Here is a 20,360-nt window from a genome sequence, read left to right on the forward strand (position 1 = left end):
TTTCACAATAGCTGAGGAAATGAATCATTTAATTGGCTAGAAAAGCAAAAGTCAGTTTGAGTGTGATCAAAAGTCTGTGTCTCTCAGGAGACGCAACAGAAAACATTGGTAGGCCTGTCCGGAGCTCATCTGACTGCCGCTGCGCACGGCCAACACCAGATACACTGAAACCGGAGCGCTTTGTATAGGAATTGTGCCTGCTGTTGTGTATATAAGTGTACATTTTGTGTATATATATACAATTATTTTCTCACGCATTATTGGCTTGAAATCCGAATCCGAGTCGTGGCGTATTGCCTGTTTACATCATTCCCTCCGCAAAGCCGTAACAGTTGCCAGAGTTGTCACTACAACAAAATGTGCAGAGAGACCGTGTGGAATTCCCTAAAAACCTCAAAAGCCTGAAAATAATTTCAATAATGCCAACATCAGGAACTTCAATTTGACTGACAGGCCATCCTCGGGAAGAAAAGGCATTTGTTTCGAATAACTTATTTCCAATTAAAACTTTAATTGACATCTTCGAAAACCTCAGAGACATTTGTGAATGGTCAACTTAGGAGAGGACAAAAAAACCACACAGGCTGGTATTCTAACCGCTCATAAAACACTACTCCGAAACCGGATCTTCACTTTATGCGAGCTGAAGGATGTGGGTTGAGTCGACGGGAGAAAAAGAGTGAGAGAGAGAGAGAAAAAGCAAATATCACAAGTCACAAAGTAGACTTGTGTGAGTTCAACGCTGCCCTCTGCAACCCTCCAAAGGCTCTAAATCATACAAATCCACTGAGATGCCCAGAGAAAAGGGCTCATTGAGGAAAAATAGCAGTCAAAATGATTTTTTTTTTTTTTTTGGTATGGTTTCATCCTCATTCACAACTGCAAATTATAAGCCTTATTCCAAAAAGTTTTGAGGGGGGAAGGGGCGGGGGGGGTTGGGGGCATTAAAAAGGGTCAAAACTGTGGACATTCATTTATTAATGTATTTATCTCTCTATCTATCTATCTATCTGTCTGTCTATCTATATATCTATCTATCTAGAATGAACTACTCATTCCACGAAACATTGCAAATGATGCCTGCGGATTTAAAGAAAAATCAAACTACAATATTAAACTATTCAAATACAGTCACAGATTAAAAAAAAATCTAAATAAAAAACTGCCATATATAAAATATATAACCTCTGAAACCAAGAAAATAATGACAGACAGAGAACAATGACAATGTTATATGATGAAATAAATATATAAATGGGGGTAAAAAATTATATATAAAATAATATATTTAATCAATTTTTAAAAATTGAGATTTATGCATCATCTGGAATCTGAATTAACAAGCTTTCCATTGATGTATGGTTTGTTAGGATCGGACAATATTTGGCCGAGATACAACTATTTGAAAATCTGGAATCTAAGGGTGCAAAAAAAATCTAAATATTGAGAAAATCACCTTTAAAGTTGTTCAAATGAAGTTCTTAGCAATGCATATTACTAATCAAAAATTAAGTTTTGATATATTTACGGTAAGAAATTTACAAAATATCTTCATGGAACATGATCTTTACTTAATATCCTAATGATTTTTGGCATAAAATAAAAATGGATCATTTTGACCCATACAATGTATTTTTGGCTATTGCTACAAATATACCCCAGCGACTTAAGACTGGTTTTGTGGTCCAGGGTCACATATATACATACATACATACATAAAATATATAGCAAATAAGAATGTTTAAGTCAGAAATGAATAAATAAATAAATAAATAAACAAAATATTTTTCCTATACATATATATATATATATATATATATACTGTATACACACAATGTATTAGTGCAATATGTATTTCTGTAAGTCTTGGTTTGGGATAAAGGTAATTAAGTTGAACTATTTAGAGATTCTAAGCTTAGGCTAAATTTAGGAGTTTAAAAATTTAAATAAAAATGTCATTGCTTAACAATTTTGGTTCATAAGTTATTGTTCAAATGAATTTCTCTGTGGGGAAAATGATAGGAATTGTACATAAAGTTTCAAACTGAACTAGCTCAGACCGAAAGCGTCAAAAGTTGCCTAAATACAGGTGTACTTCCTCCTCAAACTCGTGCACTACACCCCTGAGTGCGCTCGACTCTGGCCTGGCCTCTGCAGAGCGTCCGAGCGTCCGAGCGGGCCAGCGAGCGGACCGCCGTGTGTCTTTGTGAGGGGGAGTTAATGATTATCTCCCGGCTGGACGAGGACTGTGGCGCGCTGCCAGTACAGTGCAGCAACGTCCCTCATCCCTTTGTAGACGCTTCTAATCTGGTGAAAGCCTCTCCCCTGAGACCATCCCATGATAATGTCATAGACACAGAGGGTATAATAGAGCAATTTGTTTACCTTCCAAAGCCTTGATCTCTCTCAATCCTGCCTTTCTCTATCTCTCTTGCTCTTTCACGCGGAGCTCTGCACTGCTGGAGTGGGATGAGAACATATTGATCGGTGCTCGGGTTTCAATAGAGCACCGCAAATTAAACGCAATGGAAAACAAATTTGTTTCGGGATTGTCACTCTGTTGTTGAGCTAAAACGTCCCAACTGAGATCCACTTAAGGGAATAGTTAACCCCAAAATGAGAATTCTTTCATGACTTACTCAGCCTTATGTTGATTCAAGTATGTAGGAATTCATGTGTGATTTAGAATATTATTTCCTTCAAAAATTTTTTTAAAAGTCCCTGTACTGCCCTGTCATTTATCTGCCATCCTATTAAGATAAAAAGCCAATTAAATAAATAAATACATACATATATAAAAATATATATATATATATATATATATAGAAAATGCCTGGAGAGAATGTTCTATTTCCTATATATATAAAATGTTTTTACTTTTTTCCCCCACCTGTTACACTTCAAAAATGAATGACACTTCAAAAATAACGGGCCTAAAAATTGCTTATAAATCCCTCATTATGCTATATTACCACCAAATCTTAGATTCAATCTTAGATTCAAATCCAAAATTATCAACAAATAATACTTTATTTCCACTCAGAAAAGCTCAGATCAATGCAGCCTATGATCAATCAAAAGTCAAAACGTCAATATATTATTTTACAAATTTCCATATATATTCGTTTACTTCCATTGAACATAAACAATCCATTCAACAACAATTTAGTAAGTCAGTTAAATTAGAAGCTATTTACACAAAAAGTGTTCTTGTCGTCTGTCTGCAATATTTTTTATAATGTTTTGCCTTTTTTTATATATATATAATCATTATATTATTTTTATTATTATTATTAATTAATTTTATTATTTTTTTAATTGCTGGATTATTTATTCATGCCAGTAGTTTCTGTTTTCATTAAGAATTTATTTTGTATTGATCACAATAAATGTATGTGTAAAATATTTTTGACTGTTACAGGTTATGATATGCAGTTTGTGGACTGTCAGCATGTGCAGAACAGGCCCAACTGAAGTCATGTGATCCATAGCAAATCAAACAGATCTAACGTGTCCACTAGCAGGCAGCGCTAACTGACTGGTTGGCGCAACCCCTACCTTTACAGTCTGAACAGCGGAGGACTTGATACAAACTCGCACCAACTCTCTTCAATCCCATCAACACCGTCGCCCCCACCAGCGTTCATTCCTGTTCCTGCTCTCATCTGCTTTTCAACAAGAGCAGTTTGTCAGGGTCAGAAAGCAATTCAAAACCTCTATTAATGAGTGAGAGAGAGAAAAGTGTGGTACGAGCAGGAGGAGGAGGCGAGGGGTGGGGTGCCTGCCATCAAAGCCGACAAGAAAAGAAGGCCAGGTGGTTGTGGGAATCTCGGCTCTTTTTGCAGAGATGGAATCTTCAGCGTAATTAACAAGCTGGAATCGGGGCCTTCTGAAGCCAGGAGGACAACCCCTCGGAGGGGACAATTTGCACTTTTACAAGAGCCGCTGAGGGACGGGGAGAAAGGAGAGGAAAAGGGAAACTATGGCATCTTTTATCGCCGAGACAAAGCGCCGCATCCTTTCAAAGGCCTGTGCTGGAGCTTCCAGAGCAGAGGAAGAGCGGGTGAAATAAAGAAGGAGAAAAACACAAGAGAGAGAAGGGGGTAGGAGCTGAAGAAGTGGACAGCAGTCGGAAAAGGGGCACTGGTGCCAACATGCAGTTCACAGAGAGAAAAGGGCCGGGGGGAGTAGCCGAGAGGGTGCGGGGGGCCTGACATGCGGCCAACTTGTAGACCCTCCCAGAATTCAACAGCTCCTCTCATTAACATTATTGCACAGAACCAGCAACAGGCCTCTAAACGGACCTAAACTGGAGGCATGCACGCGTTTCCACGCTGCCAACTAGATGCGCCATAAAAAATTGATTATTAAAGGGATAGTTCATCCAAAAATGAAAATTATGTCATTAATTATTCACCCTCAGGTCATTCCAAACCTGTAAGACCTTTGTTCATCTTCAGAACACAAATTAAGATATTTTTGATGCATTCCAAGAGCTCTCTGTCCCTCCCATAGACAGCAAGATCAGTAAAATAATGCATGTGACATCAGGGGTTCAACCAGCCCGATCTCACGGCATTTCGTACATATTTAACGAGGTGGCTAATTTGTACGAAATCGTACGACCTCACTCGTACAAATTCATATGATTTTTGCAAAATCGTACGTATTTTACAAGTTGCACAATTCATATGAATTTGTACGAATGACCTTATACCTAACCCCACCCCTAAACCTACCTATCACTGGGGTTTAGACAAATCGTCGAATTGGTCGTGAGATAGCGTTGGTTCAGCCGTAATTTTACGAAGCTACAAGAATACTTTTTGCGTGCAAAGAAAACAAAAATAAGAACTTGGTCACCCTGGCACCATTTTGGAGAGTATCACATACGTATGCAACGTATGTACATGGATACATTGATTACATTCAGATCAAAGTGTAAACAGTGTATCCGTGTACGGTGTTGCTGACACAGAACAGCATACATTGAATGTGATACTCTCCGAAATGATGCTACAGGGTGACGTGGAAGAGACGAATTGTCGAATAAAGTTGCTAGTTTTGTTTTCTTTGCGCAAAAAAGTATTCTCGTAGCTTTATGACATTACGGTTGAACCGCTGATGTGGCATGGATTATTTTAACGATCTCCTTGCTATGTTTTCTGAGCCTTGATAACGTTAGGACCCTTGCTGTCTATGGAGGAACAGAGAGCTCTCGGAATGCATCAAGGGGCTCTGAGGATGAACGAATGTGTTACAGGTTTGGAACGACACGAGGGTGAGTAATTAATGACAGAATTTTCATTTTTGGTTGAACTAGCCTCAACACACAGATTAAAATCTGAAGCAACCTGGGATTGTAGCACAGATATTAATATGCATTAATTAATGGTCCTTTACTTCATTATATTACACTTCAGTGTGGCATATTTAGTTAAATTAGTCTTCATAATAAGTAATTTAACTAGAAAGTTTTAATAATCGCTCTAATTCTCTGAGAATCTCACAGCACCAATAACGACACAGAGGAAGGATATCATTGGAATCACAATTAGAATTACATTTTCCACCTGAAGAATGAAAAACTTTTGATAGCCAATCAGAATCTTTTGGAAGTTAACGCTCCAAATCCATTAGTCCTGTTGTCGGAGGTAGTGTAAGTGAAGTACATTTACTATATGTGATTTTGTTGTTTAGGCAGAATCAATAATTACAGTGGGTCCTTTTTTTTTATTTATTTTTTTTTTTATGTTTACACCTGCTATAGACACAGTTGTATAATTGAATGTTATCGTCTGCTTGTGTGAACACTATTATAGTTATTGTTATAATTATCTAGGTTACACTTTATTTTACAGTGAGTGCACTTACAGTGTACTTGCCCAAGAAAGTACTGGTAGTATATAGTAACTACATGGGTTAAGGTTAGGTTCAGCGTACATTCAGTATAAGTACTGTTCCTCAGTTATTGAATTGCTATAATAAGTACATAGTATGTATATGTGGAACAAGACTGTAAAATAAAGTGCTACCCTTATCTGTATGGTTATCAATGGTGTATCAATAACAGGCCTGTTATGTCAAGTGAGTAAGACCTATATGCTAACAGACATTTCTGTGGATGAGAAAACAATTGGCAAGTTTGTTCCAACTTATAAAATGTTAGGCTTTTTTTTTAGCTCAGTTTTGGGGAGTAAACTAACTACAAGTAGCTATGCTACTAACAGTAACTCAGCACAGAATGGCATTACCAGTAAAAAGCTACTTTTTTACAATGAGTATCGGTGTAGTGTGATAAAATCACACTGCATTGCATACACAGATATTGAGGTAAAGAACAGGCTCACCTAAAATGTTCACCCCTTAAGCATTTAGAATGCCTGATTCATTTCTGAGAATCTGTCAGTTCAGATAGTTCTTTGAAATGCACCAGGTCCAAAAAAAGAAACACGATTCACTGATTATTTTTAAGTCTTCTTTTATGTTTCAGTATACAAAATAATATGACCATATTGAGTTAAATGCTGCCACTGTGCATAAATGATGGTGTTTTCTAGGTTTATTGGTGGTTTTTAGTTTGGTACTTAAAGCTTCAAAAGTAAACAACTTTAAATTATGAGTAGCATATAGCTTCATAAAGCACAGTTCCTCAACTCACAGTTCAAAGCTACATTTTTCCAGAAGAAAGCATAACTTTTAAATGTTTGATGTACAATCGACTGAAGCCACACTTGCCTTCAACTGACAAAAAGCCATATTCAGGTTTCCATTTCATTTGTTAGGACGCGTCAGACTCCAGTGTCAGATGGCTGACAGAGGCGGTGAAATATCCAGGGGTCAGATGCACTTCTGATAACGGCCCCTCAGCCTGACTGCCAGAGATGGGGCGTCTGCCCAGCACAAAATGCCATTTGTTGTCCATCACTCAGACACTGCGAGTTTAGCGCCGGCGCTGCGCTGAAAGGCACATTCACACAAGCTCACACACTGGATGTTTTTGCAATTCAATATTTTCACACACAGCCTCATCATTACGCTGGAACCGGAGCCTCGCTAGAGAGAGCCGGCGCTTTCACGGACAGGCAAATCGCAGTTTGAGATTGAAGTTAATAGCCCATCTTGAAATGTTTTGCTGACTCCCTAAAAACCCCTTCTCAGCATTTCACTAACAATCTGACGAGGGCTTTAGCTTTCTTTTTTTCTTTTAACCGAAGAGAAAACACCCATATGCCACACGCTTTAGATCTAGCAGCCTATTGAAAGGTGACAGTAAAGACGAGATTATGCAAATATCCTCATATAATAAAATGCATCATAACTAAACCACATTATCTTAATCTTGCTACGGTAATTTGTTTTTAAAATACGACGTTTTTCAAAAAATAGTGTCCTGTATAAAGGTTTTAAAAATGATTTAGTATTTTTAGCATGAAACTTACATGAAGTGCAAGAAAGTGGCCAGGGTTGTGTGTGTGCGTGTGTGTGTGTGCCAGTAATGATTTGTTTAGGATGTCAGCCTTAAAGTGGTTAAAGAAAATGGCGGCAGCTTGAGGTTTTATATATTTTTCCAGTAAGCCGCACTGTAGTTAATGAAATTTAACACACCAATAGTGCCGCCTCTCCCTCGAGAGCGAGAGCTTCATAATCAGCGTGCCAACACTCTCGTTTTTTATGAAAACAAATTGCAGCCAGGGAGATGGACTAATTGTGTTGCGACGCAAGGCAAAGAGAAACAACCGTTCACGTAATTAAGCCAATTTTCAGGGACAAAAATAGTTGAAGGGGCAGTAAGCAAGAGCATTCATCTGGTACACGCCGCACGATCCCACCCCTTGCTCGTGAACAAAGAAAAGTTAAGCATTAAGCAAATATAGGCTGAGAAAGTCACTGGATAATGATGGTTCAATTACAGTGGATCCCAGCATACCGCACCGTCCAATTATGAGAAATGATGATGGGCTGACAGAGGGCTTTGGAAACATGAAAGACGTCTTTATCAAAGCAAATCTAAGCACTCTATCTCTAAACTAGAAAACGACTCTACCGCTGCCATTACGGCACGTCATACCATCTTAATGAGACAGAGCTGCCCATCTTCCCCCGTAATGACAAAAGATGGAGGACAGAAGATGAGTTCAAAAGATAAATGTGGAGGCCGGGCCCTTTGAAAATGTGCTCGCTGCTAAAGTTGAAAGTGAGCGGCGAGCGGTAATGCTCGGCTTGAGTGGCCCACCGGGGAATGACATCCACTCTCTTATCGCCAAAGGATGCAACATCAAGGTCTGGCCAAACAGCCCACGGTAGCTGTGCTGATGCATGGGAACTTCAGCGGGGAATTACATGTGTGTCCTCACTGCGAGGGTGAACTGCCACTCTAAACATCCCCAAAACCACCAGCCTAGCCTGCTCGGATATATAGAAAACGTGTTCGCTTCCAGGAGAGAATTATGTTGTGCATTGCTACAAGGGATTTAAAAAAAAAAAAAAGAGGAATTTCCCTCCAAATATTGAAAGCAAATTCCTTAATGCCTTTATTTCAGTTCATGTAAATGGACCCCTCCCCAAATATTATTAGCCCCCTTGTTTTTATGAAACAAACAAACACAGTCATGAGAAATTCTTCGACTTCGAGCTCAGCTTTTGCTGAATGTGATCGTCCATAACGATATTAATTTGGCTCGCTGTTGAAACGCGGCACAGCTGGGTGCCTCGAAATGTTGGATGGAAACTTTCCTGGCGCTTCTTTCTGGGGCAGGAGTTACGACACCAAGACGTTTTACGGCCTAAAATTAGCAACCCTGAACACATGATGCAGGGTTAATTATTTCTCACAGTCCTTCCCGGTGGGTGTACAAAGCTGCTTTTTCCTTGTACAGTATCGACCAACTCCAGCAACACAGCTTTCTGAGGGTCGTAATGCAGAAGAAGTTTCAGTGTGTACGTGTTTTGTTTTTGTTTTTTTGCCAGAAGTGCTGCAGAGCTGAGACCAGTGCTTGTTTGCACATATACGAGTACTGTATGTTGAGCAGTGGATGCTGATCCTGGATCAGCATTTATTTAATGCTTACTTCAGAAAAGGTTATTCTAAGAATGCCTTGATCATTGTAAGTGTTCATGTTGTTGACTGCACATGCAAAAGCTGCCCCCCCCCCACCAACTGATGCCATTTCACCAAGGCTGTTCCTGCCACTTCTTAAAACATTTTTCTAAAGTTTTTGAGTATTTTATGATTGTCAAAGACTGACTAGGCATTTATTATAAATAATATATAAACTGTCCCTTTCAAAAATATACATAACAGAGATTTTAGAATGCAATATTGTTGTTTAAACTAAATAACATTTAATATGACATTCCTTGACATGGCACTGTGTCAATAAACAACCCAACAAAAATGTACAGTATGTAACCCGGCTAACTGGATCAAAATAAACAATATGTATCCAGCATTGGGTTGCCAAATAACCCAGCATTTTTGGAGCATACATTTAATGTATTAAATTCAAGAATGAATGAATGAATGAATAACATTTTATTTGGTCCAATATATGTATTTTTAATTTTTAGTTTTACATGCATTTAGAGGCATTATATATATATATATATATATATATATATATATATATATGTTACAATTTAAAAAAATCATTTAAAAATATAATTATTGCAAACAAGCTACATTTTGTTTCTGAATACAAAAATGCAGTGCAAATATTTTCACCAATATAATTATTCAAAATAAATGACTACTTTAGGGTTCTGTGGCAGCTACCAGACAACACTCTTAGCAAGAAAGAATAATGAGCTACACTTCACACAAACACCTTAAAAAAACAGCAGTGCGTTTGCTTCTACGGCCAAGGAGTTGCAGACAGCCTGGGCTGTAACATGATAAGCACGTCTCTCTCGCAGACATGGCTTTAACAATTCTGTAATGGCTGTCTTTCCCTTACTGCACACTGCACCCGCTCTGCTCCACAGCATGGGGGCCTGCTCTTATGTATCCACTTTTTCTTAAAAAACCTGACCTGAGAAACAAATAAAATGCATTATGCTGGGAGGAAACGCAGCAAGACACTAAAGTCATCTTTAAGGTATGCACATGACTGCCAAAGCATGGTCAGAAAAGTGACTTTTCCTACAATTGGGTGAACGAAAAAGGAAAAAGAAAAAAAAAAAAAAAAAAGGGTGTGTGGTTCCAGTGCGGCAGAGAACAGCTGAAACTGTGTTTGGACACACGCGGAAAAGGCCCTCCCACGAGCGAGTCACTGTGATGTCATAAAGAGGTGCCACAAGCGAACAACAACAGCGCAGTACAGTGCAAAAAAGACTAAGCAGAATGAATGACGTGTGACAAATGTGAGCAAGGTTGAGTTGGAGCTGCCTCACCTTTGGGAAGCACAGAGCGATTCAGCTCAGGTGGGCAGGCGCTCGCTCTCGACGGGAAACTGTGCCAGCTCTGCATGTGCTCCATAAGCCACCCATCAACCTTTCCTCTCGCTCAAGATTGGGGTTAACTAAGCAGGCTGGCTGGTCAAAGGATGAGGCTCCCGTTGAGGACGAATATGTGTATGCATGCATTCTGTGCGCAGCATTACATGCCAGAATTGCAACATTATCAAATACAAATTCAGACTGGTTTCATTATGGTTAATTCCAGTCACTCTGTCAGCGTTGAAACAAAGACACGCTCACCTGTGCATGTGTGTATGTGTGTGTGTGTGGTTGTTGTGTGTCATGCATTGCACACGCGGTCATTAAATGATTTTCTCACAGTTCTTCCAGTCTAACTATGGCTTTTAACAAGAACTTCTTATCAAAGGCAAACTTACATCTCATAGATTATGTGTGAGGAGTTATACGTCTCTAATGGCTCACGCACCATTAGTCTGTCCACCAGCTCTCATGTGTGAAAGAATATTGTGCACATACACATTCGGCTAGTTTGAAGCTAAATGTCAGCCATTTTCCCTGTTAAAGCCCAGTTTTGAGTGCTGACAGGCTGTGTCTTCCACACAGCTTCCATTGTTGCTTTACAGTGTTATGGCTTGATTTTATTACTTGTGTCAAAACAACATAAGCTGCAAAGAACTTTTTGATTTGTTATCCATTGCTATTTTATTTCGATGTGCAACTTTTTCTCTCTCTCTTCAAAGACAGCATCATAATGTAAACAGGGAAAATTAAAGCCCACATTTAAGTGAAAGAGTGGGGGGGGAAATGACAAAACCTTACCCTCTAATGAAATAAAGAACCTGAGAATAAACAAGGGTTTAAAATAGGTTTCAAATGTATAAATAAATAAACACCAAAAATGCATATATCTGCAAGACATCTCTGTGGCAGTTTATATCTCTCATTTCACTGTAGATTCAAATTAATAAATATGTATGTTGTGACACAATATTTTTTAGTGACGTCATTTACTGTACACATGTATATACTGTCACGCAGCGCATACTCTGGAAACCAGAAAAATGTCCTTCAACACCGTTTTTTTTTTTTTTTTTTGACAGAGCCAGGCATCATTTGAGTTCATTATTGATTAGACACGCAACCCCAACTGGTTTCAAAATAATTAATTGTTTACAATAATATTACAAATACATAACACGAATTGCACGATCTTCTCCCCCCCTTAGAATTAAACTTGCACATTTAAAATATGACTATGCTATTAAAATTACAAAACGGTTGCTAATGGTTAAAATAAACCTACAGAGAGAGAGAGAGAGAGAGAGAGAGAGAGAGGAGGAGGCTATGTTAGGCGAATACACGTTTACCTGGCGTCAGAACAAACCGATTTCTCTCAGAAACTCAACTTAAACTATCTTATGATAATATATCAAAGACAGAGCTTTAACTAAGTGACTCGGCGGTTATAAATAAGCCACAGAATATTCATTTTCAATCAGAAAGCATTAAACCCTCGTCGAAAAAAAAAAATGAATGAAGGGCCTAATATTATGAATCAAGCTCTCGTAACTACCTGCGTTTATAGCCACTTGATTCGTTCACTAATAGCAGATGATCCAGCCGCCAGATGGTGGTTTGTGCTTTACTTGCAGCCCACATTAACATTGTATAATTTTGTTTAATTAAACACAATTATAGTTATGATATTTGACTGCATTGAGGTATGAAAAATAATTAAAAGCAGTGACCGACGGTGTCTCATTAAAAAAAAAAAAAAGTTATCATATTTAAGACGCTTCTCGGCCATATCTGCAATTTCTTTGGTAGGCTAATCACGAAACGGCAAACTGTTGAGTTGAGAGACTAATAATAATAATAATAATAATAATAATACAATTGAAATGTGTGTATAACCTACTACATAATTTGCGTTTTAAAAATAGCTTCGACATATTTTAAGAAGAATATAAGAAAAACGTAACATGTATAATTTTAAAGAATCATTTTAATTATGTGTTTTTTCTAAAATAATGATGATGATGATGATGATGATAATAATAATAATACACAAATTGTTATATAATCTGCATGCTCTCTCCGTCATTTAAATTAAAATGAATTCAGATAAATATGAAACAGTAGCTATATTAAATCTCCATGCATTCGTGAACAACTGAATTTATTGTGAACACGGGAACCCGTAGACTTTAATAAACATCTTAACTCAATGATATCGCAGACAGATTGAATGCAATCATAAAGTAAATAGGCCTATGTCAAATATAAATCTGGAATAGCAGAACACTGGTTGTTCAAAACAATGAGAGAAAACAAGTTATACGTGAAATAAGGGAAAGTATTTAATGAGCGCTTGTGTTTTAAGGATTGTGATCAGGCCTTTCACACTCTCCAACACAAAAACGAAACTATAATCTCTCAGAGGACGCCTTTAAATGTAGGCCTAAATAAAAGAAAGTCTTAAGTGTGTGGTTTGAACGTTCAAGAGAGTTGTCGTGTCACTATACTGACCTCCAACACAAACCCGAATTTATCTTGAATGACCAACAACAAAAAGACGAAAAGCGACAGTCTGACCTGTTAATAGCGATTCTCGCAAGTCATCGCGTGCTACAGAAGTTCAGAGGTGTGCTTGAGAAAATATCGAGGCCCACTTTTCTGTCCCAAAACAAACTGAGTAGGCTGTACGTTCTCCCGGCAATTTGAATCAACAGGTCACAGGCCCACGCGTGCTTTCCTGCATATATTCAGATAGGCTGCTAAAATGTCTTGATATTTTAATGCGTGTCGCATCTAACATATGGCCAATGAAACATATAGCATTATGAAAACTGTGCACTGTTGCATCTGTTTCAACACACCGCTTGTTTAAGCTATCTTCAGATAAAAATAAATGCATTTGGATAAATCGTTTTCTTTTGGAAGCAGATATTAAAACATCGTATAGCTCGATATTTACTTCGTTACAATTGTCCGTAAATACTAAAAAATGACCAGGCTATGTAGCCATTTAATACGTAACAATAAAAAGAAGCCTTTTCCAATGAATCGGACGAGCGATGACTGTGCCCACATTGCAGGGAATAATCGCATGCAAAAGTTTCACGGACACTTAATGTAAGAAAATAGTTGGAGTGCAAACTCCTGCCTATTACAAACAAGTCGGAATACAAATGGAAGCCAAACAAACAATAAGCAAAGACATCATGCAGAGTCCAGAGGAGATTTACACACTTTTTCCTCGCCTTTGAAAGAGTCCAGAAAATAGCAGACTCTATTTTCTTCAATATGACATGTATGCATTATTGATTTGCCATTCGCAGATGAAACCGCATACCGAGCCGCAACAGACCCCAGAGGACAAAGATTCCTAAACGCGAGCTCCTAATTTAAGATTATCGCCAGAATTGTCCATTTCGCGTGATATTCCTTCTTCTATGGCATCCAGCGGACAGGCAGAAAGCTCTGGAGATCTCCACACTCTCTCTGTGCGTCCTGGGGTCCATGAGCAGTGCTACAGCGCCCACTATTTCAACAAGCAGGAATATGATTTCACAAGACCTGGAACCACTCAATAAAAAAGTTACTATCCCTTTCGACAACTCTTCGCTAACTTTCGTGTAACAATTCTCTACGGTTTCTCGACTTCGCTAAAACAAGAGAGTGAAACAACGCGGCGTGGAAACGCGCTCCTGACCATTTCAGCCAAAGCACCATCACATATACAAGAAACTTCTGAACAAGCACACCACGGCAGCATCTGGTCTAAAGGGTGGACGCCGCGGATCACGGAGAGTTTGAGCGATTTCAACGCAATTGAGAGCTGAAAAACAAACGCACCGGACAAAGACGCGCTCTCAGCAGGAACTGATCAATGAAAATGACACTTTGGTGATGTGCGCTAGGGTTCAAAGTACCGCGCGGCCGCTCGGGAGCGAAAGAAGCGCAAGAAGGACCTACTTTTGGCCAGTTTTCTCGCCCTCGCCTTGGATCTCATCTTGTCGGCTTGTAGATTCCTCGCGTCCTCCTTGAGCTCAGAAGCAGCAGCAGCGCTATCTTCATCTCACGAGCATTGTCAGTTTGGACACCTTCGCACATGCGCACAGGCCATTCAATCTGACACCCTCGTCAGGGCCAAAAAACTTTCCAATGTATTCATCATCATCACTTTTTGTCCTATCGTGTCTCCTTTAGATCACTTATCTCTTTCCCTCCTCCTCCACTCGCTCCGCAACATCTCGGATCTCCCCCCACCTCCCCTTCTTGAGCTCTTGAGGAGGAATAAGTGCTATTTTCCAGGGACCTGCGGAATCCGGCGCGACGCTGGACATTGGATCCTGGATGGGGTCAAGGTCGCAGCCCTCGTACGCAAGGTGATCGCGAACATTTCATACAAACGAGCAATAAGCGACGATTTTAACGCGTGAAAACCTATTGTTCCACAAATGTGCAATTGTGTGAATTGTTAATCCTTTACTGAATACATTATCATTATTATTATTATTGTGTAATTATTAGTCAGGTCGGTCACACCTAGGAAATAAAATTAAATGAATGTTCTCTTGGCATATCACTTACTTTTAACTGTTGTTACCTGTTTTATTGTAAAATTATATGTACATGATGTGAGAGCATTGGCGAGTGCCTTATATTTCTATATAAAAAACTATTAACATTATTAATTTAGGTGAGCTCTATAAATAGGTAAAAGGTGTGTTCAGTTTCAATGTTGCTATTGAGAGCCAGCAGACGGCCAGGAGCTCCCGCGTGCGTGCATGTGTGTGTGAGAGCTAATGTGTGTGTGTGTGTGTGTGTGTGTGTGTGTGTGTGTAAGGAGAAAAGAGTAGAAATACTGTATGTATGAGTGCATGCGTGGGATCCGCGGCGAGAAGGTATGCATTTAAACTCTCTCTTGAAACAATGCACTGTGGCTCTTGTGTGGTTCTTTGGTCTAGATTAGGTTTTGTAGATCAGTATTAGCATATACGAATTCGTGGCAGTTTATGTGCAGGTAAAGCAAGCATGGAAAGGCAAGGCAACCGATTCGCTCATGTAAGTATGATTCTGCTGAATTATTTGTTAGGTATACGTGTAACAAAGCGTATTGCATCTAAACTGCAGACATGTTTGCATGTGCACAATCGTCGCATTTTAACGGTCATTGTAAGGTTGTAGGCGTGCTGTCAGAATCAAGCCTCAGCAGTGCAATAGCAGGCTCAACATCTGCAGTTATTTTCTGCATTTGGCATGTAATATCGGTCCTGTAGGACACATCAAAAGATAGCGAGTTAATGTGATGCAGAAAGATACTGTCAGAAATTAGAAGGATATAGCGTGTTTTAACTAGTAGTTAAATATGCATTTCCATTGTTGTTGTTTTTTGTTTTTTGTTTTTGTATTGTTAAAAACTAAATAATACATGCTTCTGTAATGTAATTGCATATTATTATTATTATTATTATTTCTCTCTTTTTTTTATTTATTTTTTATTTTTTATTTTTTGAATTCACAGTGCGAGCTTAGGTTAAGGATATTAACAGTTGTTATTTATAATTTCTCTTTGTAATCAGAAGACCATTCTGCAATAAAACGGATCTCATTTTGTCACCAGATCCCGTGGGAGCACATGGGCTCATGCAGGTGCCTTTCAAGACATTTAAAGCAGCCATTAACAGTAACGCATATCCACTAACTTTGAGGGCTGCCAGTCTTTTTCGTTGATATCATTCCCGAGCGATGGGCAATTATATGTAAGCTACTCACTTCTGCTTTTATAGTGAAGATGATATTGAAGAAGACCGAGCTGTTGGTGTATTAAAAACAATAAATATGATTATAAACTCGTGCACATAAACATTTTGTGAAATATGTCTAAAACCACTCTAGTTCTTAGTTTTTTCTCAAATAAATGTAACAGGCCGTATGAAGCACGTAAGTACTGGTTTATGTGCGTAATTCTTTTCTCTGAGAGTGAAAGGGTGGATTGCCGCCTTTTGATTTTGTGCAAACAAACTCCAGAGCCTATTTCATTTATAAATGAAATCATTTGCACTTTATTTGGCGCATCTGATTTTTGCTAATTAAAGAGGTTAAGATGGACAAACGGGACAAAATGCTTTAAATATTTAAATGTACAGATATTAAACCTGCCGTTATCCGCTCTGAAGGAAGAAGTGATCTTGTTACTAAGCCTCCCACTGACAAATGACATTTATTGGTTTATTGACTGACTCCATATTACACGTTTAATCGGTAAAACCTTCTCTTGTCAAGACACATCCACTAGATATAAACATATAAGGTCATTAAACCAAATACGTAAAATAGATACAAAAATTCTGAGTTTATTTCATTGAGAAAAAGAAGACAGCGAATGCTTTTTATTACACAACGTTTATTGGATATAGCATATTTAAACGGTGACATTGTTTAATTATTATTTTTTTAAATATTTACCCTAAAACTCAACTCTTGTTTTTATTTTTTATTTTTTTATTTTAGTGCGACAGATCTATTGTATAAAACAATGTGCCACTTTTTGTTTTTTAGTGATTGCTTGCCATTTCTCCATTCCTCATAAAACAATTCAAATGAAAATCTCTCTCACGCACTGGGCTGTACTTTTTTTTTTTTTTCTTCATAAGGAGCAACACCTTTGTAAAGGCATTTAACTGTAATTACACTTGTAAAGAAAAGTGTTGCTCCTCATCACTAGCTCATTGGGGAATAGTTTTCTGCGTCATTTAAACGTCTGCCTTTTTACGAGCTCCTGGAAACGTGATGGCTATGTAACCACGCATTTGGACTATTTTCTTTCCAGATTGTTGCCATTTTCCTGTGGTTTAGCACAGGAAGGGAGGGATGCTGGCCCAGACCCCGGAAGAGAGGTGTTCTGCAAACCAGGCCTCAGTAACATCCACCTTGAGAACTGCTGTCACAGACGGAGTTTTTGTCCTCTCAAAAAATTAAGGACAGAATTTAAGAGGTTTGTCAATTGAGTATCAAATCAACAACTAGCCTAAGTAAATCCCTGTAATTTTAAACGTATTAACCCATGATATGTGTGAATATGTCTACAGTTGTAAGTGAATTTTTATTAAACATACTAAGTCAAATAAAATGTATACAGGCACCATTGTCTCATTGTCACTGTGTTCGGTTCAATGCATTCTATAACACTTCAAAACGCGAAGTGTTTTTATACTGTTATATTTCGGGATAAAATTATAAAAAGAGGAATTCTAACAAATAAGGAAGTTATTTATTTATTTATTTATGCTAATTATGTGGTGACTTTTGTATACAACAAGCGGCAAAAATTTAAACCGTCATTAATCGCCACACAGTGTTTTGTACCATCATCATTATTATTATTACATTTTTAGCAAAGGTTACCACATTAATTAGACTAGCCTAATTAACTAAATGAATGAGAAAAAAATTATACTAAATAAAAAACTACTAGGCCTACTACTAATTGCCAGCTAATCGTAAAAAAACAATACAGTAAATAACAAACAGATAAAACATTACGTACAGTAATATTGCATACAAGAAAAAAATCAAAAATTATTATTAATAATAATAATAATAATAATAATACACTGCTTAGAAATAAAACTGATTAGATGGAATTAGATGGATAAGATCCCGATCTCTGATGTTATTGCTATACGTTCGTTGAAAGCAAGTGAAACCAAATCTTTATTCATGGTAGGAAAGGGCTCGGCTTATGTGTTACGCACTGATAGGATCTCACCACACTCAATATGTGAAATGATATCCACCCAGCAGTGGCCACAGTCAGAAAACACGGGGGAGAAACCCACTTGTTGCGACAACTATACGGCTGCGCTCTGATCTCTACATGCTAATACAGTGGATGTAATGGCAAAGTAAACACAACTTCATGATGACGGGGCTTCAGGCAAGTTCCTCTCTCTCTCTCTCTCTGCATTGCACACGAACAGACACACACGGTCCCACAGAGTGTGTGTGTGTGTGTGTGTGTGTGTGTGTGTGTGTGTGTGTGTGTGTGTGTGTGCGAGTGTTGGAATGGGGGAAAGAGGGAAATCAGAAAATTGGCAAAGGTACTGAATGGCTGTAGTAACAAAACAATATCAAAGAAGGAAAAAGTGGTGGTTGCCGTAAACACTTTGAGAATGGAGAGGTGAGGCAGAGTAATTGAAAACAAAAATGCACATGTAGAACACTTGCAAAAGCTGTTTTACAGATTGCGCGTGAAATCAAACTTAAGTAGGCCTACATAACTGACTATTAAATATATCGGCTATTACATATATAGTATGAAGTAATATGGTAGGCTGCTAAATTCCATCGGATTGGTGGCACGCCTTTGCTCTTATAACGTAAGGCACTCGTGCTCTGTCTACCACAGCTAATGAAACCGCGAGAGCAACTACAGTTAAGTTCCCTGGGTAATTATTAGCCATTAATTGGGTTCAAGACCTTGAGAGTGTATGGGAAATAGGAAATCTGACCACTAATCCTAGACAGAGTTTTTTCCTCCGTTGTCCCTCGTTCAAAGTGAAGGACTACAGGCGCCATGGGCTACTTAATGCACACTTATATCCTACAAACACGATAATATAACCTAATGCATAACTTCAAATAAATGATCTCAACATCCCAACACAATATATACACATACAACATAGAATAATCCATACAAACAAATTACACATACACGATTACCTAAAATATAAAACACATTATCTACCTATAAAACATAACCTACATACACAATGCCTACATCACAAACTAATCCACACATGACCTAAAAACACAGTTTCTACCCATACAACATAACACACACATCACCTAAAAATGACCTGATGCAGTAAATTATTGTCAGTTAAAAATGTAGCTACAGAACATTTTGTTTTCAAAATTGACATGGATTCTAATCTCTTTGTTATTAGTGCTTATCATCAACATTTGATTTCGCGCCACAGTGATCAAAATCATCATTTGCTAGTCTGTCTTTACTGTCAGAGTGGTGTTTTATTTAGCAAAATTAAATAATATATTGATTTTGTTTGTGTAATAACAGTGTCTTAAATTTAACAACCGCGTAGCAGTTGTAAAGCAGACCACAACCCCCTTCATTTGATACATGTATAAGTCATAAGTCTTGAATAAGCGGCATATGGCATGTTACATTAATTATACTGCAATGATTCGCCCGTTTTCATTACGCATCTTCATAACCGCTTGTGATTAATTGCGCTGGAGGAAATTGCGTCAAGTGCTTTTTCTGTCAAAATCTCGTCTCGGAAAGGTAAATTTCGTTGTTGTCGTTGTTATTGTTGTCATCTCTGCAGATGAAAAGAGACGGAGTCTGGAGACTTCATGGAAACGCACATGTGAGGATCGCCCGAGGCGAGGAAAGAAAATTACCCCGCGCAGAAACGACCCTAATATGATGTGATCAATCACTCTGTCCGCGGGAACACCACACTCTCTTTACATCACAAATATGTGCTCATATCGGCAAACAGGAAGATGATCAATTCATCTGTTTTCAGATCGTCTTATACGGTCAAATCATGCGTGAATTCCAAAAATAGGAATTCATACATGATTTTTACAACAAAAATTGAAAAAACACACACACAAAAAAAATAAAAAAATAAATAAATAAAAATAGATGCTTTATTTGTATTTATTTTATTTATATTTAATATAGGCTATCAATAAGCAAATAAACGATTTAAAATAAATGTAAATATTTTAATACAAATAAATGTATTATTAATAATAATAATAATACACCTTCTGATTAGTAAATGTTTTCATATTAATAACGTTTAAATGCTAAAGTAAAGTAAAGCCTAAAGTAAAGATCTTGAAAAAAAAATAATTTGACATACTCCAATTATGAAATCATCATTTATGTACTT

The 20,360-nt window shown here is 37.9% G+C and overlaps 1 protein-coding gene and 1 long non-coding RNA gene across 10 annotated transcripts in view; one reads left to right on the plus strand and one right to left on the minus strand.

The window, feature by feature from the left end:
* The window catches only part of prdm16 (PR domain containing 16), a 241,007-nt gene extending 226,485 nt beyond the window's left edge, over window positions 1–14,522 (minus strand). For all 9 annotated transcript variants that reach the window (XM_058785357.1, XM_058785354.1, XM_058785353.1 and 6 more), the window contains exon 1: window positions 14,398–14,522. In XM_058785357.1, the coding sequence (XP_058641340.1) occupies window positions 14,398–14,434 (37 nt within the window). In that variant the 5' untranslated portion in view covers window positions 14,435–14,522. The remainder of the gene's footprint in view (window positions 1–14,397) is intronic.
* Window positions 11,629–17,563, plus strand: LOC131546049 (uncharacterized). Its single transcript, XR_009272593.1, has 3 exons — window positions 11,629–14,511; window positions 14,632–14,810; window positions 17,258–17,563. It is a non-coding gene; the product is annotated as an uncharacterized LOC131546049 (long non-coding RNA).
* The last annotated feature ends 2,797 nt before the right edge of the window (window positions 17,564–20,360 follow it).

This window comes from Onychostoma macrolepis, chromosome 08 (assembly GCF_012432095.1).
Source record: "Onychostoma macrolepis isolate SWU-2019 chromosome 08, ASM1243209v1, whole genome shotgun sequence".
NCBI lineage: Eukaryota > Metazoa > Chordata > Actinopteri > Cypriniformes > Cyprinidae > Onychostoma > Onychostoma macrolepis.